This window comes from Solanum verrucosum, unplaced genomic scaffold, assembly GCF_900185275.1.
Source record: "Solanum verrucosum unplaced genomic scaffold, falcon-dt-bn FXZP01000022.1, whole genome shotgun sequence".
Lineage (NCBI taxonomy): Eukaryota > Viridiplantae > Streptophyta > Magnoliopsida > Solanales > Solanaceae > Solanum > Solanum verrucosum.
Genome location: NW_026020086.1, coordinates 4,375,555 through 4,390,538, shown reverse-complemented (window position 1 = coordinate 4,390,538; position 14,984 = coordinate 4,375,555). Strand labels below are relative to the sequence as shown.

General features: G+C 34.8%; 2 protein-coding genes across 2 annotated transcripts in view; both read right to left on the bottom strand.

The window, feature by feature from the left end:
• LOC125824317 (norbelladine synthase-like) overlaps window positions 1–14,984 on the bottom strand; it is a 127,942-nt gene that overhangs the window by 86,604 nt on the left and 26,354 nt on the right. The gene's annotated exons all lie outside the window — the stretch shown is intronic.
• Window positions 3,772–14,077, bottom strand: LOC125824306 (RNA polymerase II C-terminal domain phosphatase-like 4). The gene is made up of 11 exons (XM_049503655.1): window positions 13,913–14,077; window positions 12,818–12,909; window positions 11,724–11,873; window positions 11,659–11,684; window positions 11,305–11,390; window positions 10,164–10,279; window positions 9,676–9,856; window positions 5,969–6,258; window positions 5,411–5,599; window positions 5,035–5,073; window positions 3,772–4,296 (listed from the first exon to the last, which is right to left on the bottom strand). The coding sequence occupies exons 2-11, from the start codon at window positions 12,818–12,820 to the stop codon at window positions 3,997–3,999; spliced, it is 1,380 nt and encodes a 459-aa protein (XP_049359612.1). The 5' UTR covers window positions 12,821–12,909; window positions 13,913–14,077; the 3' UTR covers window positions 3,772–3,996.

Genomic DNA, 14,984 nt, shown 5'->3' with positions numbered 1-14,984 from the left:
TGCAGTCTAGTCATATTCCTCTATAGGTCATCCAGCACATTCTTGAATTTATGTCCAAAGTTTGTTAATTTTTGTCTTCTTTTCCTGGTTCACTTCGCATATCAAGGTGCGATAAAGTTTTTAAGATCTTTATGTGTTTACATGACATACCAAATTTGAATTTTATCTTCAAGATATGGTAGTACAGATCTTTAAGGATTCTTTTACTCTACTTTCAACAATTTTAGTAGAGAAAACTTGCATGATACTGAATTAACGTGTGTTATTTAATTTGTACAAACAAATACTTATAACAATAATTTTGAAGAAACATAAACAACAAAGTTTAAAAGATATACTCAAAAACAACAATTAATAAAATAAGCATAAATTAATGATTGTAAAAAAAAAAAAAAACAGGATATGTAACAATAAAATGAAACAGAAAGGAAAAAATCAAGCCCACTAAATGCGTAGTGTACCCTTAAGAAAATTATTCCCCTCTAGTACCCGAGGTTTAAACTAATAGATCCTTTCAGGATAGGACGATTCTATTCACCAGTGTATTGATACAAAAAACAATGGTGAAGTGAGTCACTCAACAGGAGCAAAGTACACGAATATTTAATTGTGCAAAAGAAGAAGAATAAGTAGTTCAGAATTTTCGTTGTTTTAAAATGAGAGGAAATCCCTCTATTTATAAACAACCAAGAGTAGTTTGAACAAATATTTATTGTGTCTTACCAGAAAGGTCACAACTCTTTCGTAAAGGTCACAACCTTTCATAAAAGTCACAACTTTTCATAAAAGTCGCAACTCTTCAAAAAAGTCACAACTCTTCAAAAAAAGTCGCAACTTTTAATGAAAAGGGAAGGCTAGTTTTGAAAATAAATAAATTAAAAGGGAATTCTGGATTCTGATGGCGCCACGTAGGCGGGCCTAACATTCTCTTTTATATCAAGTCGCAACTTTTCATAAAAGTCACAACTTTTAATGAAAGGGGAAGACTAATTTTGAAAATAAATAACTTAAAAGGGAATCCTGGATTCTGGTGGTGCCACGTAGGCGGGCTTAAGGTTCTCTTATTTATATATATATAGATTCTCTTAAGTATGAGGATTAACGTGTTAATGTTTGTTTTGTAGAGGCGACAAATAATTCATTCTTTATGGAAGGAATAAAAAAAATTATTAAAAAACGACGAGGACACTAATTAACAATTCAATAGACAACATATCTTGTCTAGAAAAAATAGGTAATTTGATATGACATTAATGATGTAAACCTCAATGAAATTTGAAGATGTGATTTGAAGATAGAGTGAAGAGTTAAAAACATATTTAAAATATCTCAATTTTTATTTTTATTTTTATTTTTAGTTTCATATCTGAATTGTAAGGTGTGTGAATTCCTACCTAAATTGTCACCGAATGTATAATAGTTTAGGTGTTGTTAGGTGCTTTTCTCTTTTGTGAAACAAAGAAAAATGACAATTTAACGATACAACAAAAGATTCTTTTCTTATTTAATAAAAAATAAATAAACATTATTCAAATTTTATTTCGCGATTTACATTGCACCTCATCTTCAAGATCAACAATTTTTCCCCATAAAATGAAAGGAATTTGATATAACATGACCATATCAATGATTTAATTAGGAATAGTTATTGTTCCACCACAAAAGCCTTAATCATTTGGTCTTATTAATTGTTATTTGTACGTTCATATAACTTAAATATTTATGTTAGATCGACAATTGTTTTGTTATAAAGAGTTTAGCAATTTATAAATATTTATTCTAGTATGTAGTATAATTTTTTAAGGAGGGAAATTGGTTGAAGTCTTGACACTAATTACTTATGAAGCCTCATTAGTGAATTTAACACGCAAGTTAGAGGCAAATCCACGTGTGGAGATTAAAACACTATTATCAGGAGCGGAGTCAGGTAAGAATAACGGAGTTAGTTTACCTGAATCCTTTTTGGTGAAATATTACATTGTATATGTAAGATTTAATTACCTTTTATGTGCGTATATGCTGAATCTCATTGACTTCTTCGTATAGTTACTTTTTTCATGTTTTTGAGCTTCGACCTATTAATGTAAATCATAGCTCCAGCAATTGATATTTTCTTGTTTGATTAACTTACATTTTATATATATATATATATTTTCAAGACACTTGATCAATATTTGAAAAATCACCTATATATACGAAAACTCATGAGTTTATTAAACAAAAGAAATGACTTATGTTATATTAACACAGATCATTTTTTTTAAGATAAATAATTGTACAGGTGTCTATGTGAACAACATTTAGTTAACAATAATGCAAAGGCTAATACTTATTAATCATGTTTGGTCAATTATATATATAAAATCTATCTTCAATAATGTGATCCTTGTCTTCACAATTATATATTTATATCCTGCTTCAATAATTAAGTTCTAATTAAGCACATCTTTTTAATATCTTTTTAACTTTTTGTAATCAAATGTTTGATTAAATTAGGGTTGGTAGATAGTTAACCATTCAATCCAACCCATTTTTTTTAAAAAATAATTCAGAGAGTCTAGATTTATTTTGATTTTTAGATTGAGTTTTTATCTGACTGTTTATAAAGCCATGTATAATATAATACATATTCATATTATTCATCGATTAACTTTTTTTTATCAGTGTTAAATATGTGTCGATCAATATCTTATTCATTTTTGTTTAAATATTTTTTACCCGTTCATATCTAATCTACCCGTTTGCCACTCCTAGAGTAAAGTTTAAACATACATTCTTAGTCTCAATAATTTTGAGAAACTTTAAAAATAAAAGCGTGTTCTAGTAGAATTTTACTTCTCCAATATGAGTGTGACTTCTAATTATTTGTATATTTATTTTTAAATTCAGATTTAGTGTATCCAAACATGAGACAAATGTTTTTTTTTCTTTTCAGAATCTTGACATAATTAATTAGGTGGTGTACGTCACATTCTTCTACATTTTGTTACTAATAATTTAGAATATTATTTTTAACTTTAGATCGATATATAAAAATATTTTTTCACGCAATGATATGTTGAAAATATGGTGTATTATAATTTGGTACTACCTTTTTAATCATAACAATAATAGCGTCACCATTCACCAATATAAGCATACAGACAGTTGTTAGCTCCTGTACATCAAATACATATCAATTTTCAAGCCTCGATGTTATCCACTATATTTAAATGGGTCATATCAACTTACTAATCTTGTGGGATTAGAACTTAAACCTAACTAGAATGTCTTTTTCCTATTATTTTTTTTGACAACTCATACTTGAGATTATCTTACGTCTATCCAATCTTCATGTAAAACAATTGGGTTTTTTTTTTTTTTATCGTAGTTGATATCAGGCTGACTTTCATCATGTCAAGGAGATATTCTACTTTGAGTTGTATCTTTTCTCTCCTCTTTGGAGAGATAGATACGAAGCTACTACACTCAATCAGCATTCCGAACTGGTCTCGATACTGACAATTCAATGTAAGATATACATACATAAAAGATACTAGTGTTATAGGTCGTTGGGAGGCTGAAAGGTTGTCACGAGTAAGTAAGTTAATCCTTAACAACCTCCATTTCTGACGTGAATGGCTGCTTTCTCGAAATAATTAATAGGCTATGAGGGGGGAAGGCTAACCCCTTCATAGTCCAACTCATTAAGGTGGGGATGGCTAGAACCAATCACAAGTGCAAATCGCGCAATTCCTAATGATCTGTTAAGTCACTTTTAGCACTGCAATATAACTAGCAAAATCAGCATCCAGAATGCCACACAATCACATGAATTTGGTTGATCTCCAGACAAAATTCAAGAGATCAGTGAAGAAGACTAGCCAGAGTTTGGTTTTGATTCCCTCGGGCGCGAACTATTTTTCCTCATCGGATGGTTTCTATTGGTGAATGAAACCTGTAAGCATTCTACTAGAATTTACAAAAAAGTTGCCTAAAATCAAGGTTAGCAAATAGTTATGAACTAACTGGGAAGTTCTCTTCAGGTGGCTTTCGCCACAAGTAGTTAGCAGCTTCAATCCATCTTGGATGGACCAAAAATTTCTTCTCTCGCAGTGCCTGACGTGACTTTTCAGTCTTGTCATTCATGGAGACCACATGTGTCACCGATTCATCGACTTCTGTGGAGAATGTAGCTCCTAATTTCTCAGCCAATTTCCAGTAGTGGTGGTTTTCTGGTTGGCATTGTATGGGAATTACACCAGTGAAGACGATTTTACAGCCCTTCAGTACTTCCTTCCGAACAGTTTTCAGCACCTGTAATAATGACCGAAATATATATATATATATATATATATATATATATTCTTAATCAATTAAACTCTCTAGTATAAAGCAAAGCTGCAGACTCTTTGACAAGGATCAAAATCTATTCAATTACAGGTATATCAATGAGAAGTGATCATTGCACTTGAAGATATATTTTCTATAACCTCAAAATTATTGACATTCTAAACAACGGGACCAGCATAATTATGGTTTCCAGGCATCATTACGCTATGCATTAAGTTATCGATCATCAACAACAGCAACATACCTAATGTAATCCCACAAGTGGCATCTCTGGAAGGTGTTGTGTACGCAGCCTTACCCCTACCTTGTGAGGGTAGAGAGGTTGTTTCCGAATCAAGTAATTCAAGAAAATACAAAATAAAAAATATTTTACTCATGGCCAAAAGTTGATCACCCTTTTCAAGGGAGTGGGTGCTGCTTCATAAGTGAGCAAATATATTAGGTCAGAGTCACTTTCACAGACAGAATACTCTGTTTTATCGCAACTCTTCTAAATTTCATTTAATCAACTCTGCGAATACTACAAGTGACAGATATTAGACAAAATTTGGCAAAAAATGATTCGGAAGAGTGTTTTGAAATGTGAAAAGTGGGGTACTAGTTTATCTTAATTCGAGTTGGCAAATTAAGAGAAGAATCTTTAAAGAGGGGTTAGGGAAGGAGTAAAAATCAATAAATTAAACTGTTTGTTGAGAATTTTACCTGCCTAACATCCCGCTCCATAATATTGTCCCCACGTTCCTGAAAGAAGCAGCATTAAGGAGAATTAGGGAACCCTAACATTGTAAGACAAATACAATTAAATATAACAAAATTAGCAAGTATAACCACCTCCGCTAACACACGCAATAGTGAAGTTATATTGTATCTAGAAGTGGGTCCAAAAGTGTAGATGCAATTAACTTGTGTAAATATGAACTTTTTCTAGCATAAAAGTCACAGTCAAATGCAGTATCCTTTCTTAAAATATTGAGAAACTACTGAATTATGTGGGTGTCCTTTGAATTAAATTGTATACAATATTGAGACAACTCAAATAGAGACTATGAAATTAATTTGGGAAGAATAGCCTACATACCGGGTCGAAGAATAGTCTGTGGATCCTTTGCAGTACTCCTAGGACAGAGGCAAGCGCTCCCTCAGCTTCATTTTCATCACTTTTCTGTTCAGTAAGTGATTTACATTTCAAACCGAATTGTCGACAACTTGAGGTAAAGAAATGATATCTGTCCATCAGTATAAGATTTTCCCTGTGCTTCCCCCATACCTAAAACAGTACATAGAAAGGTTCAGTTCCACCAAAACAACTCATCTCATCTATCTAACTACGAACATGAGTGCATGGCACAAACACTAAGAAAGTTCCTTAAATAACAATAAGGCTCAGAAAAATTCCATGCAGAAGATGAGTTAAACTCCAAAACAAATCTGAACTGTCAGAATAGCAATACATGGAAAATGAAAAGCTGTCATGGAATTATGGTGGTAGGAACTTAAATTTAATTAGACTAACTTTCCCTCCCTTTGTATTAATAATAAGCCTTGGGTGGGATTAGCATTCTCTTTGCCACTAAATAAATTCTCTCATTCTCGTTGGAGAGATCATATAGTCCTAAAGAAATGTTCACATACTTACCACTTCAGTATCATCAAGGATCAGAACAGCACTTTCTTGGCCCAAAACGACATCTAGACCCTTTTGATGTCTCCGAGTGGAGTCTGATTGAGCAATCACTCTAGAATGGAAGTAGATACCTCCAGGGTCAAGTAAGCTTGCCATTTCCAACGCATAAGGACGTTCGCCCATTGTGTAAATGTACATCTCGAACAAACTACTGGCTTCTTTCAGGAAGGTGTGGACAAATGGCCTCAGCTTTGTCATCATGTGTATCCAGTCCAATTTGAAAAGGTTGTTTCTTAAAGCATCTGTAGATAGTAAGTTGGGAAAAAATCATAAAACACTGCACAACAGAGACCTGCAAAATAACTAGCACAGACAAACAACAAGAATTTAAAGCAAAAGAAATCCTAACCATCTATGAGGTCTAAATAAATTAACATTTATATTAGAAAAATAACTTGAATGCATTCAACGACAAAGATGACCACAAAGAATTATTAAAGTGAAGAGCTTACAAAGCTCTAGAGTTAAAAGGCCAGCTTATCAAACAGTATAATTTAGATTGCCCAGATGTCAGAAGTTCAACTAAAGGGCACATATCTTACAATCGCTGCATGATATAGGCATTATACTTTCTAACGAAGAGTGCCTACTAAACATTCTTTACCTAGTCCAGGCATCCACAATTCCACATCATTACAAGACGAGTAAACACTAACTCAATAGAAACATATACTACTATACATAGAACACCGAGCAGCTAACTTTGACTCAAAAAAAAAAAAAAAAAACAAAGGCAAAAGAAAATTAAGGTTCAGATGTTGCCACTTCCTTCGACAAACAGACTTAAACCCATAGCCAACGGCAGCCATGTAAACATCCTCCCCTACACAGTAGACCCTTCCCCTGAACCAAATAGCTCTTCAACCATAGATATCAACGACATGACCTTATTTCTTCATGGTCATCTTTTAGGGGGGTAAACAAAGAGCGCTGAAGCACCCATTAAAAACATATTAATCTTTCTAACAGTAACCCACTAAAGTGGACTTTAATTAATCACATCTGCTCAGGCATTACTCGAATGAATCAAAGAATAATGTAGTAACAGTGACGCATACTTGCTATCAGACTTGGATCCCCTTCAAACCTTGGAGATCAAATTAAGGGAATAAGAGGCTAGTAGCTGATCGAGTAGGTGACAAGAATCAGTGCAGTACTGATTAGAGGGACAACTAAACTAACTCCAATGACACAGTCTTATTCTTTATTTACTATTCCTAACCATCTAGTTTATGTTACCTCGTATATTTTCTATGGGTTCCTTCCCTATCTAATTCATTAACTTAGTCGTCACGTAACATATACCACAATATCCCATTCATACATCAAAGAGATCCTAGTACTTCACTTCACCACTGCCAATTGCTCTCCACCTACCAAAATCTCCAACAGTTTTCAAGCCATGGCAAAGAGCCCTAGGCAGTACATATAACTTGTTGGACAGCATTTTTCTTCAAAGATACAAGGTCAATGTATTAAAACAATAAACTAGAGGAGAGATTTAGATATGTCAAACAGATTGAGTTTAATTAAAGAAGAAAAGTCTAAGAAACTGAGCCTAAGAGTAAGGCCCCAGCCACATCATCCAGACCGTAAGGATGCTGCATACTTTATCTTTATCTATTGTAATTTATATTTTTAGTTTAAGGAGCAATAAAGATGACCCTTTTCTTTTTTTTTAGAAAAAAGGCCGATAAAGATAAACCTATGTTATATTTATTTTTTTGAAAATGAGATTACCTTATGTTATATTTAGTCCGATCTTCTATAAATATGACTAATGTACTGATTTACTGTTTGATGGGCATGAGTAATGATTGTGAGTTGATTAGGCATTAATATCCCTCCCTCTTTTCCGGCTTTCCACTTCTCTATCCCCCTCTCATTCTCACATCTTTATCTCTCTCCAAAGACCAACATAAGTGCAAGTGGGGCAACACCTAATTCTTGCGCCCTCTCCAGTCTCCTCCTCCTGCAACACTAGTTGAACATTAACCTTTTCACATTGTGTGGCATCAACTTAACAGATCCCAAACAATCTCAAGAATTCCCACCATAACCTCGAAGTAACCCCATAATAAAGGAGAAGGTCACCTACACCTTCACCTGTTTTTACACATACGGCACCAACCAACATATATGACCGTCTACTTCCTCTTATTCTTCTCTCTATTTCTGTCTTGATCTATCTCTTTTCTCTCTTAATCCTCTCTTTCTCGTTTTTTCATTCTCCAGCATTTTCACCCTTCTCCCCATTAAGGTACTACATCAATTTAGTAGCCAAGCCAAGTTCTGATTCATCAGAATGCTGCACTCCAAGATAACAATAAGTATTTTGTTGACCACTAATTACTAAAATATGTTTATCCACTGTTCACAAGTACCTTGCTCATGGAAGAATCATCAATGAGCAACTGCAATTAGAACTTCAATTTTTTCTGGAAATTGCATAAATAGTCTCACATATTAGAGCTGAGTTTTCTCCACCAGAGAAGAATGCCAGAGATCCTTTTTGGGAAACCTTTTTTTTTTATAACCATGGCGTTCGGTCAGCTTGCGCACACCTCAACTAATTCCACGGGGTACCTACTACCTGCCAAGTCCTTTTTGGGAAAATACAAGTTGCCTCCTAATCTTGTTCAAAAAAATCCATTGATACACCTCAACTATACGGGCAACCTCTTACCCCCATAATTTTGGTTCAAAGAGAAAATAATACCCCTTAACTGACAATGTGGTGGAGAAAGTATTATTCACCCATGAAAATCTCAAAACACACAAAAATATAAAAGAAAATTACAATTAAGACCTATTAAAACTTGGCAAGTGGAAAGTAAGGTCCACTTTTTATTTTCTTTAACTTTGACTCAAAAAAAAGAAAAAGAACAAAGGCAAAAGAAAATTAAGGTCTAGATGTTGCCACTTTCAACTTCCTTCGACAAACAGACTTACACCCATAGCCAACGCCAGCCATGTAAACATCCTCCCTTACACAGTAGACCCTTCCCCTAAACCAAATAGATCTCCAACCATAGATATCAACCACATGACCTCATTTCTTCATCGGTCTTTTTTTTTTTTAATCACATCTGCTCAGGCATTATTCGAATGAATCAAAGAACAATGTAGTAACAGTGACGCATACTTGCTATCAGACTCGGATACCTTCAAACCCTGGAGATCAAATAAAAGGGAATATGAGGCTAGTAGCAGATTGAGTAGGTGACATAAATCAGTGCAGTACTGATTAGAGGGACAGCTAAAGTTTAAACTAACTCCAATGAGACAGTCTTATTCTTCATTTACTATTCTTAACTATCTAGTTTACGTTTCCTCGTATATTTTTTATAGGTTCTTTCCCTATCCAATTCATTAACTTATCGCGTAACATATAGCACAATATCCCATTCGTACATCGAAGAGATCCTAGTACTTCACCTCACCACATGCAATTGCTCTCCACCTACCAATATCTCCAACAGATTTCAAGCCACGGCAAAGAGCCCTGGGCAGTACATATAACTTGTTGGGTAGCATTTCCTTATTCTGGCTTCTCTAGCTTCCATGTGCAAGTAAAACAGATTTTCACCACTTTCAGGAGCAAGATATAAGCACCAAATTATGAAGCTAACAGCATATAACCAGTAAGAGTAGCATACCAGGCAGTACTTCTCGTTGGTCCTTCAAGTATGATTCTTCTGCAGAAATATCTGCAAGTCTAGTTGAGTTCAGAAGTGTGTGGTCTAAATCTAGAACCAAGATCAGCTTTTTGTGTCGTAGTAAATTTTTCAGGTCCTTGTCACGCAATCGAGCAACTTCATCATCTGCAAGCCTCAAATTCTGCCAAATTATTGATAGAATCCAGTGAATAGATGTACAAAGTTTAATAGCAATAGCTGTTCCCAGCACGTCATATAGTTCCTTCCGTTTCCTCTCAACCTATGTTGCTCAGCATCTCCAAAAATGTTGCCACCCGTGTCTGATCCTCCCAAAATGCACTGCTTTTGGAGGGTCCGACAGGCATTGGCGGCATTTTGAAAGCATCCGAGACATAGCTCGCAACATTCCCCCACCAACCCGACCAACCAGAAAAGAATATATGTATATATAAGTGTATTTTAGTGAATACTGAATCATGGAGAATAACCTTGTGTATGTATCCAAAAGCCACACCAGATTCATCTTCCACCTTCTGCCCACACCGTATACACATCCCTCCCATGACACCAGGATGAGTGCATACATCCAGCGCCAAAGATGCTCCTGCACATGGGGACATGTCAGATTTATCATACATAACCAGACAAGTACTTAAAAGATGCAAAAGAGGGAGGGGAGCAGGAAGTGCATCGATGAGACTGGAAAGGAAAGAGTCAAAGAACCTATAAGCACATACAAGTAGCTGCAGCCTATTATTGTCATCATGAGAACATTTCTTTCCCAGTTACTATGTCTAACTGATCTACCGTTTCCTAGTGAAGGCCCACCACCCAAAAGAATGAAAGCTCAAGAAGCATCAACCTTTCAGTGTCGAGGAAGCCATAGCTGTCATCTATATGAAAAAGGCATCACTTAACTTTTATAGAAGAACTAAAGACCAACCTACCTTCTGCTACTTCTCCTTGTTCAGACTTCAGCAACCAAGGCATTAATAAGGTGACGTCAGAAGATATATTATGCAGGAGACTCAAGAAGACCCAGTTTTAGTATAGTCAGATAATAGTTACTTTAGGCGAATGAATAATTTCTAAGAAGTAAGGTCAATAATATTCACAACAAGCAGTGAGAGCTTTGACAGATATACAAAAGTCGCAAGGATTCTTCCCTGTTAGTGGGAGCTAACAATATCAATAATGTTTTGCCTTTTTTGATAAGATGACAAAACTAATCATGATACATGCTATATAAAACATTTTAAAAAAAAAATTCAAAAGTTGAAGATAGTCCTATTTCAAGTTGCATAGAGGCTTTTTATTTCCTTCAAAGTACCACTCTCTCCAACCATGGACATATAAGGAATTTAGCATTCGAAATTATTTGTTCCTTAAGAGTTTTCCTCGCCTTCCAATATTTTTAATTTTTTTATGCCATGTAAGACATTTTAACCAAATAATCAAAAGATGAAGACAATCATTTTGTATGGTGTTATAATATCTCTATAACAACACCTAAACATCAAATGACTCCACTCGGTTTTGATAAAATGCCTTTTAAGACTTTTCTTTTTACAAGGACATAAAATGCTTAACAACTTGACAGAAGATTGAATAACTGTTCTACAGCCTCACCTGAAGTTTCTGCTGGTTCTCCACGAGACACTGAACTCTGTGGATCAACTGCAGCTTCAATCAACTCAATTTTACGCTTCTTTGACCTATGATATCAATATAGTGATCAATGAGGAAATGGAGCGGGTAGTGTAAGCAGAAACATTCAAATTGCAATGTTAAACTTTAAAAAGTATGTAGTAAATTTGGCTACAGAATGATTTCAAAATTCAGAAGAACTAACAATAGTTGGTGACAATTAGTACAACCCGTCTATAATTCCTTTCTTCTATCTGCACTCTTTTGCATGTCTAACTCAAACTATTAGCTTAGATGAACTAACAAATCCAGCATTCATAGAGAATCTTATAATACCTGCTAGAATCTATGCTGCCATCATCATCATCATCATCACCATCACCAGTGTCGTTGCCTTCATCTTCCACCTCTTCCTCTCCCTCTGCTTCTCCATTTTCTACTTCATCTAGCTCAGGTGATACATCAGAAGCAGAGTCCAACTCTGCATCGAGAAATGCTGCAAAATCATCGCTGCTTGATGAGTGGACGGGAGAATCTGCCGTCAGACTCATCTGGCATGTCAACCATGAATTATATAAGTATTATGCTAATACATCATAAGACTAACAGCTGCTTTACTACTGGTTCAAAAAACTCAAAACAACAACCAACAAGTTAATTTGACCAAATATTCTATAACTAAGTAACTAACTCAATCTGAAAATTTTACTATAGATATGAATGGCCAATCATATATATATGTGTAAAGATTTCATAGTGAAACAATTAGTAAATGTTATGTCAGCACCTCCATATGTTTTGATTTCAGACAGATAATAAGAGTGTGATCTGCTGTTACTATGGCAATGAGGCAGGTTTAATTTTGTGTGGGTTCGGGTTCAGTAACTTTGAAGCGGGTGTGGGGCGTGTGTAAATTTAAAATTCACCATTTTCAAATTCACTATTAACAAACTAGTGGGGATAGCCCGGGCATTGCCTGGGCCCAACACAAAAAAACTTAAATTATTTGTTATACATGGTAGATAAATCAGCAGCGACAATATGTGTATAAAAAGTATTGATCAGCAACACCAAAAAGAAGGCTAAAACACAAAAGCTGTGGGGATATGACTAATCTACCAATAGGGATATAACATCAACTGTGTTCATCACACAATCTGGGAGAGCACCTAAAGGTGTCATTCAGTAATACTTAGCAAATTTTGCAAATTAATACCATTTCCCCCAAGCATATGCTGCAATAAGATGCTAAAGGAAACACAAAGATACCAGATCAATAATCTTGACTTTTGAGATAGATTCTTTTGCACCTTTTAAATCCCCCAGTGTTTTGAAAAGCCACTCAAACATAAGGTACCAATAATTTTTTACTAGAATGAGCTTCTAGTCAGTTAAAAGGTTCAGTTACTCTTTAGTAAAGCTAAAAAGTGTTAATGTAATTAGTAAAACTCCAGAAAACATTGTGGTAACTTCCAGATTAATTAGAAGAACTTACCATATAGTAGGCGTAAGAGATCAAATGGACTCTGTTGTGATGCAACAGCTTTCTTTAACTTGTGGTGGGAGGTGAGTGCCTTGAAGTTGATTCTATATTCAAAAGCAGCAAAAGGGATCATCAATTATGTGATTTATCTAACACTCTGTACAGGTCTTGCGAATCATTTGTGACAAGTGTAAAGGAAAAGCACATACGCAACTTAAACTACGTGAATTAAGCTTGGTGTGTAAAAGTGTTAGTACTCCAATCAGTTCAGCAGCTTAAGGAAACATGATTTTTATGGCTTACATAGTGTTTTCCGCGGAGAGAAGCTTCATAATCAGGTGTCTCCAAAGATTCCAAATTATACTCTAGATGAACACAATGTGAAGCAGGAAAATGGAGCTAGGCCTTCCAGTGAAGGTTTTTAAAACTGCTGCCACAGTTAATAGTACACCTAGAACCAACGGAGTCTATTGAGGATGAAGCGTGACCCTTTTTTGCAAGCTGCCATGGTTTATTACTGTGGCAGCCCTGTTGTAACTATAGCTGGTAATGATCCAAGTGAAGCAACTATGCTAAACTATAATGAAGTATTTATATGTGATCTTATAGGGTCCTATTTTCAGAAAGTTGAAAAGAGGAACTTTATACTTCACAGTTCACAGACTTCAGTTGCAGGTAAATTGACTCAAGTTATCTCAAACAACTACTTAGTTCCACATTCAGGCCTGTCCTATTTACTAATGAGGGTGATTCAACATGTAATTTGATTCCTTTCAGTAGCATCCTATGTTTGTGTTCCTAATAAATCAACAAATTGGCTTCGTCTTATTGATGCAGTAAACCTAATATCCCCCTTATTATTATAGATACACAGAGTCTCTACTGGGAGAAATTTGCAATTATGTGTAATATCCGCAAACATTGAGAAGTTAAGGAAAACAGATCGGAAGGAACATAAGAACAAGAACTATACACAACAACAACTCAAATCAACAAATTGGCTTCGTATTATTGATGCAGTAAGGCTATTAGAAACATCCTATTCGAAGAATCGATCAAATTTCAGCAAAATCCATTTGGAAAAAGAAAGAAAGAAAACGCATTAACCTGAGGCAAAGTCGAAGCTAATCAGTTGAAGAAGCTTCCAAATCTTGGTGTGCAGAATGTTGTAAACCCTAACTTTGGTATCGAAATAGAACTTTTAGAAAGGAACGGAAAACCTTAGACAGCCATGGCGAAGAGCTCTTAGACAGCCATGAAAACCTTGGCAAGTTTCCTGGATTTGAAGGGAAATAGCACAATTTTAAAAACCTAACGCCTTGTTTGGATGGTTGATAACCCAAAAAATTTTAATCCGCCCCGCATAACATACAACTTTTTTCTTTTGGACTTGAATTTTCAATTCTTGGCAACCTTTTGAGCTCTATGTGGCCCAATATTTTTTTTCTTTTGGACTTAAATTTAGATTTAAAGTCAATTTTAATAGACTAGATGGTGTTTGCCCGTGCGCGCACAGGCCCAATATTTTCATGCGTGCAATTTTAGTGGAATGCAAATTTAGAAGTGATGGAGACTTATTTAATAGATAGGATGACATCTCTTTGAGCAGTTTACACACATTATTTACATAAATATTGCCTAGGTAAGCATATTGTTTGAATTGTTGGTATGTAAATATACATTCGCAGTGAAGTTAGTATCAAAATGAGAAAGGTAAAATAGTAACGCAACTGCTATGCCATTGGCAGTTCTGATTGACAAAACACATGAAGAGGTTATAAAGATGATAAACATAACATATACATATAAATTGATGAAAAATGCTTATTATAGTTCATCAAATTCAAACAACCAATATGATGGGTTCTAGAAACTTTAATGCCATGATTTTCTTTCTTATATTCTTGAATGAGCATCTTTAGATGTTCATAGGCAGTATAGTTATAGTCTAAGCTATCAAGTATAACTCAACTTTTGTATATGTTCATGCTAATAGCTGCATATGCCGCTAAATGATTTTTGATTTTTGTGTTTTAGGAAAATGTGCTGCTAGTGAACAAATTATGATCAAATTTTATGGGGTATATTTTTCTTTTTACTCATACTTTTCTTGCATATTTAGTACATGGGAGGTGAGTTTTGTTTCAAAGGAGAACCTAGTTCCATGACTAATTGAATT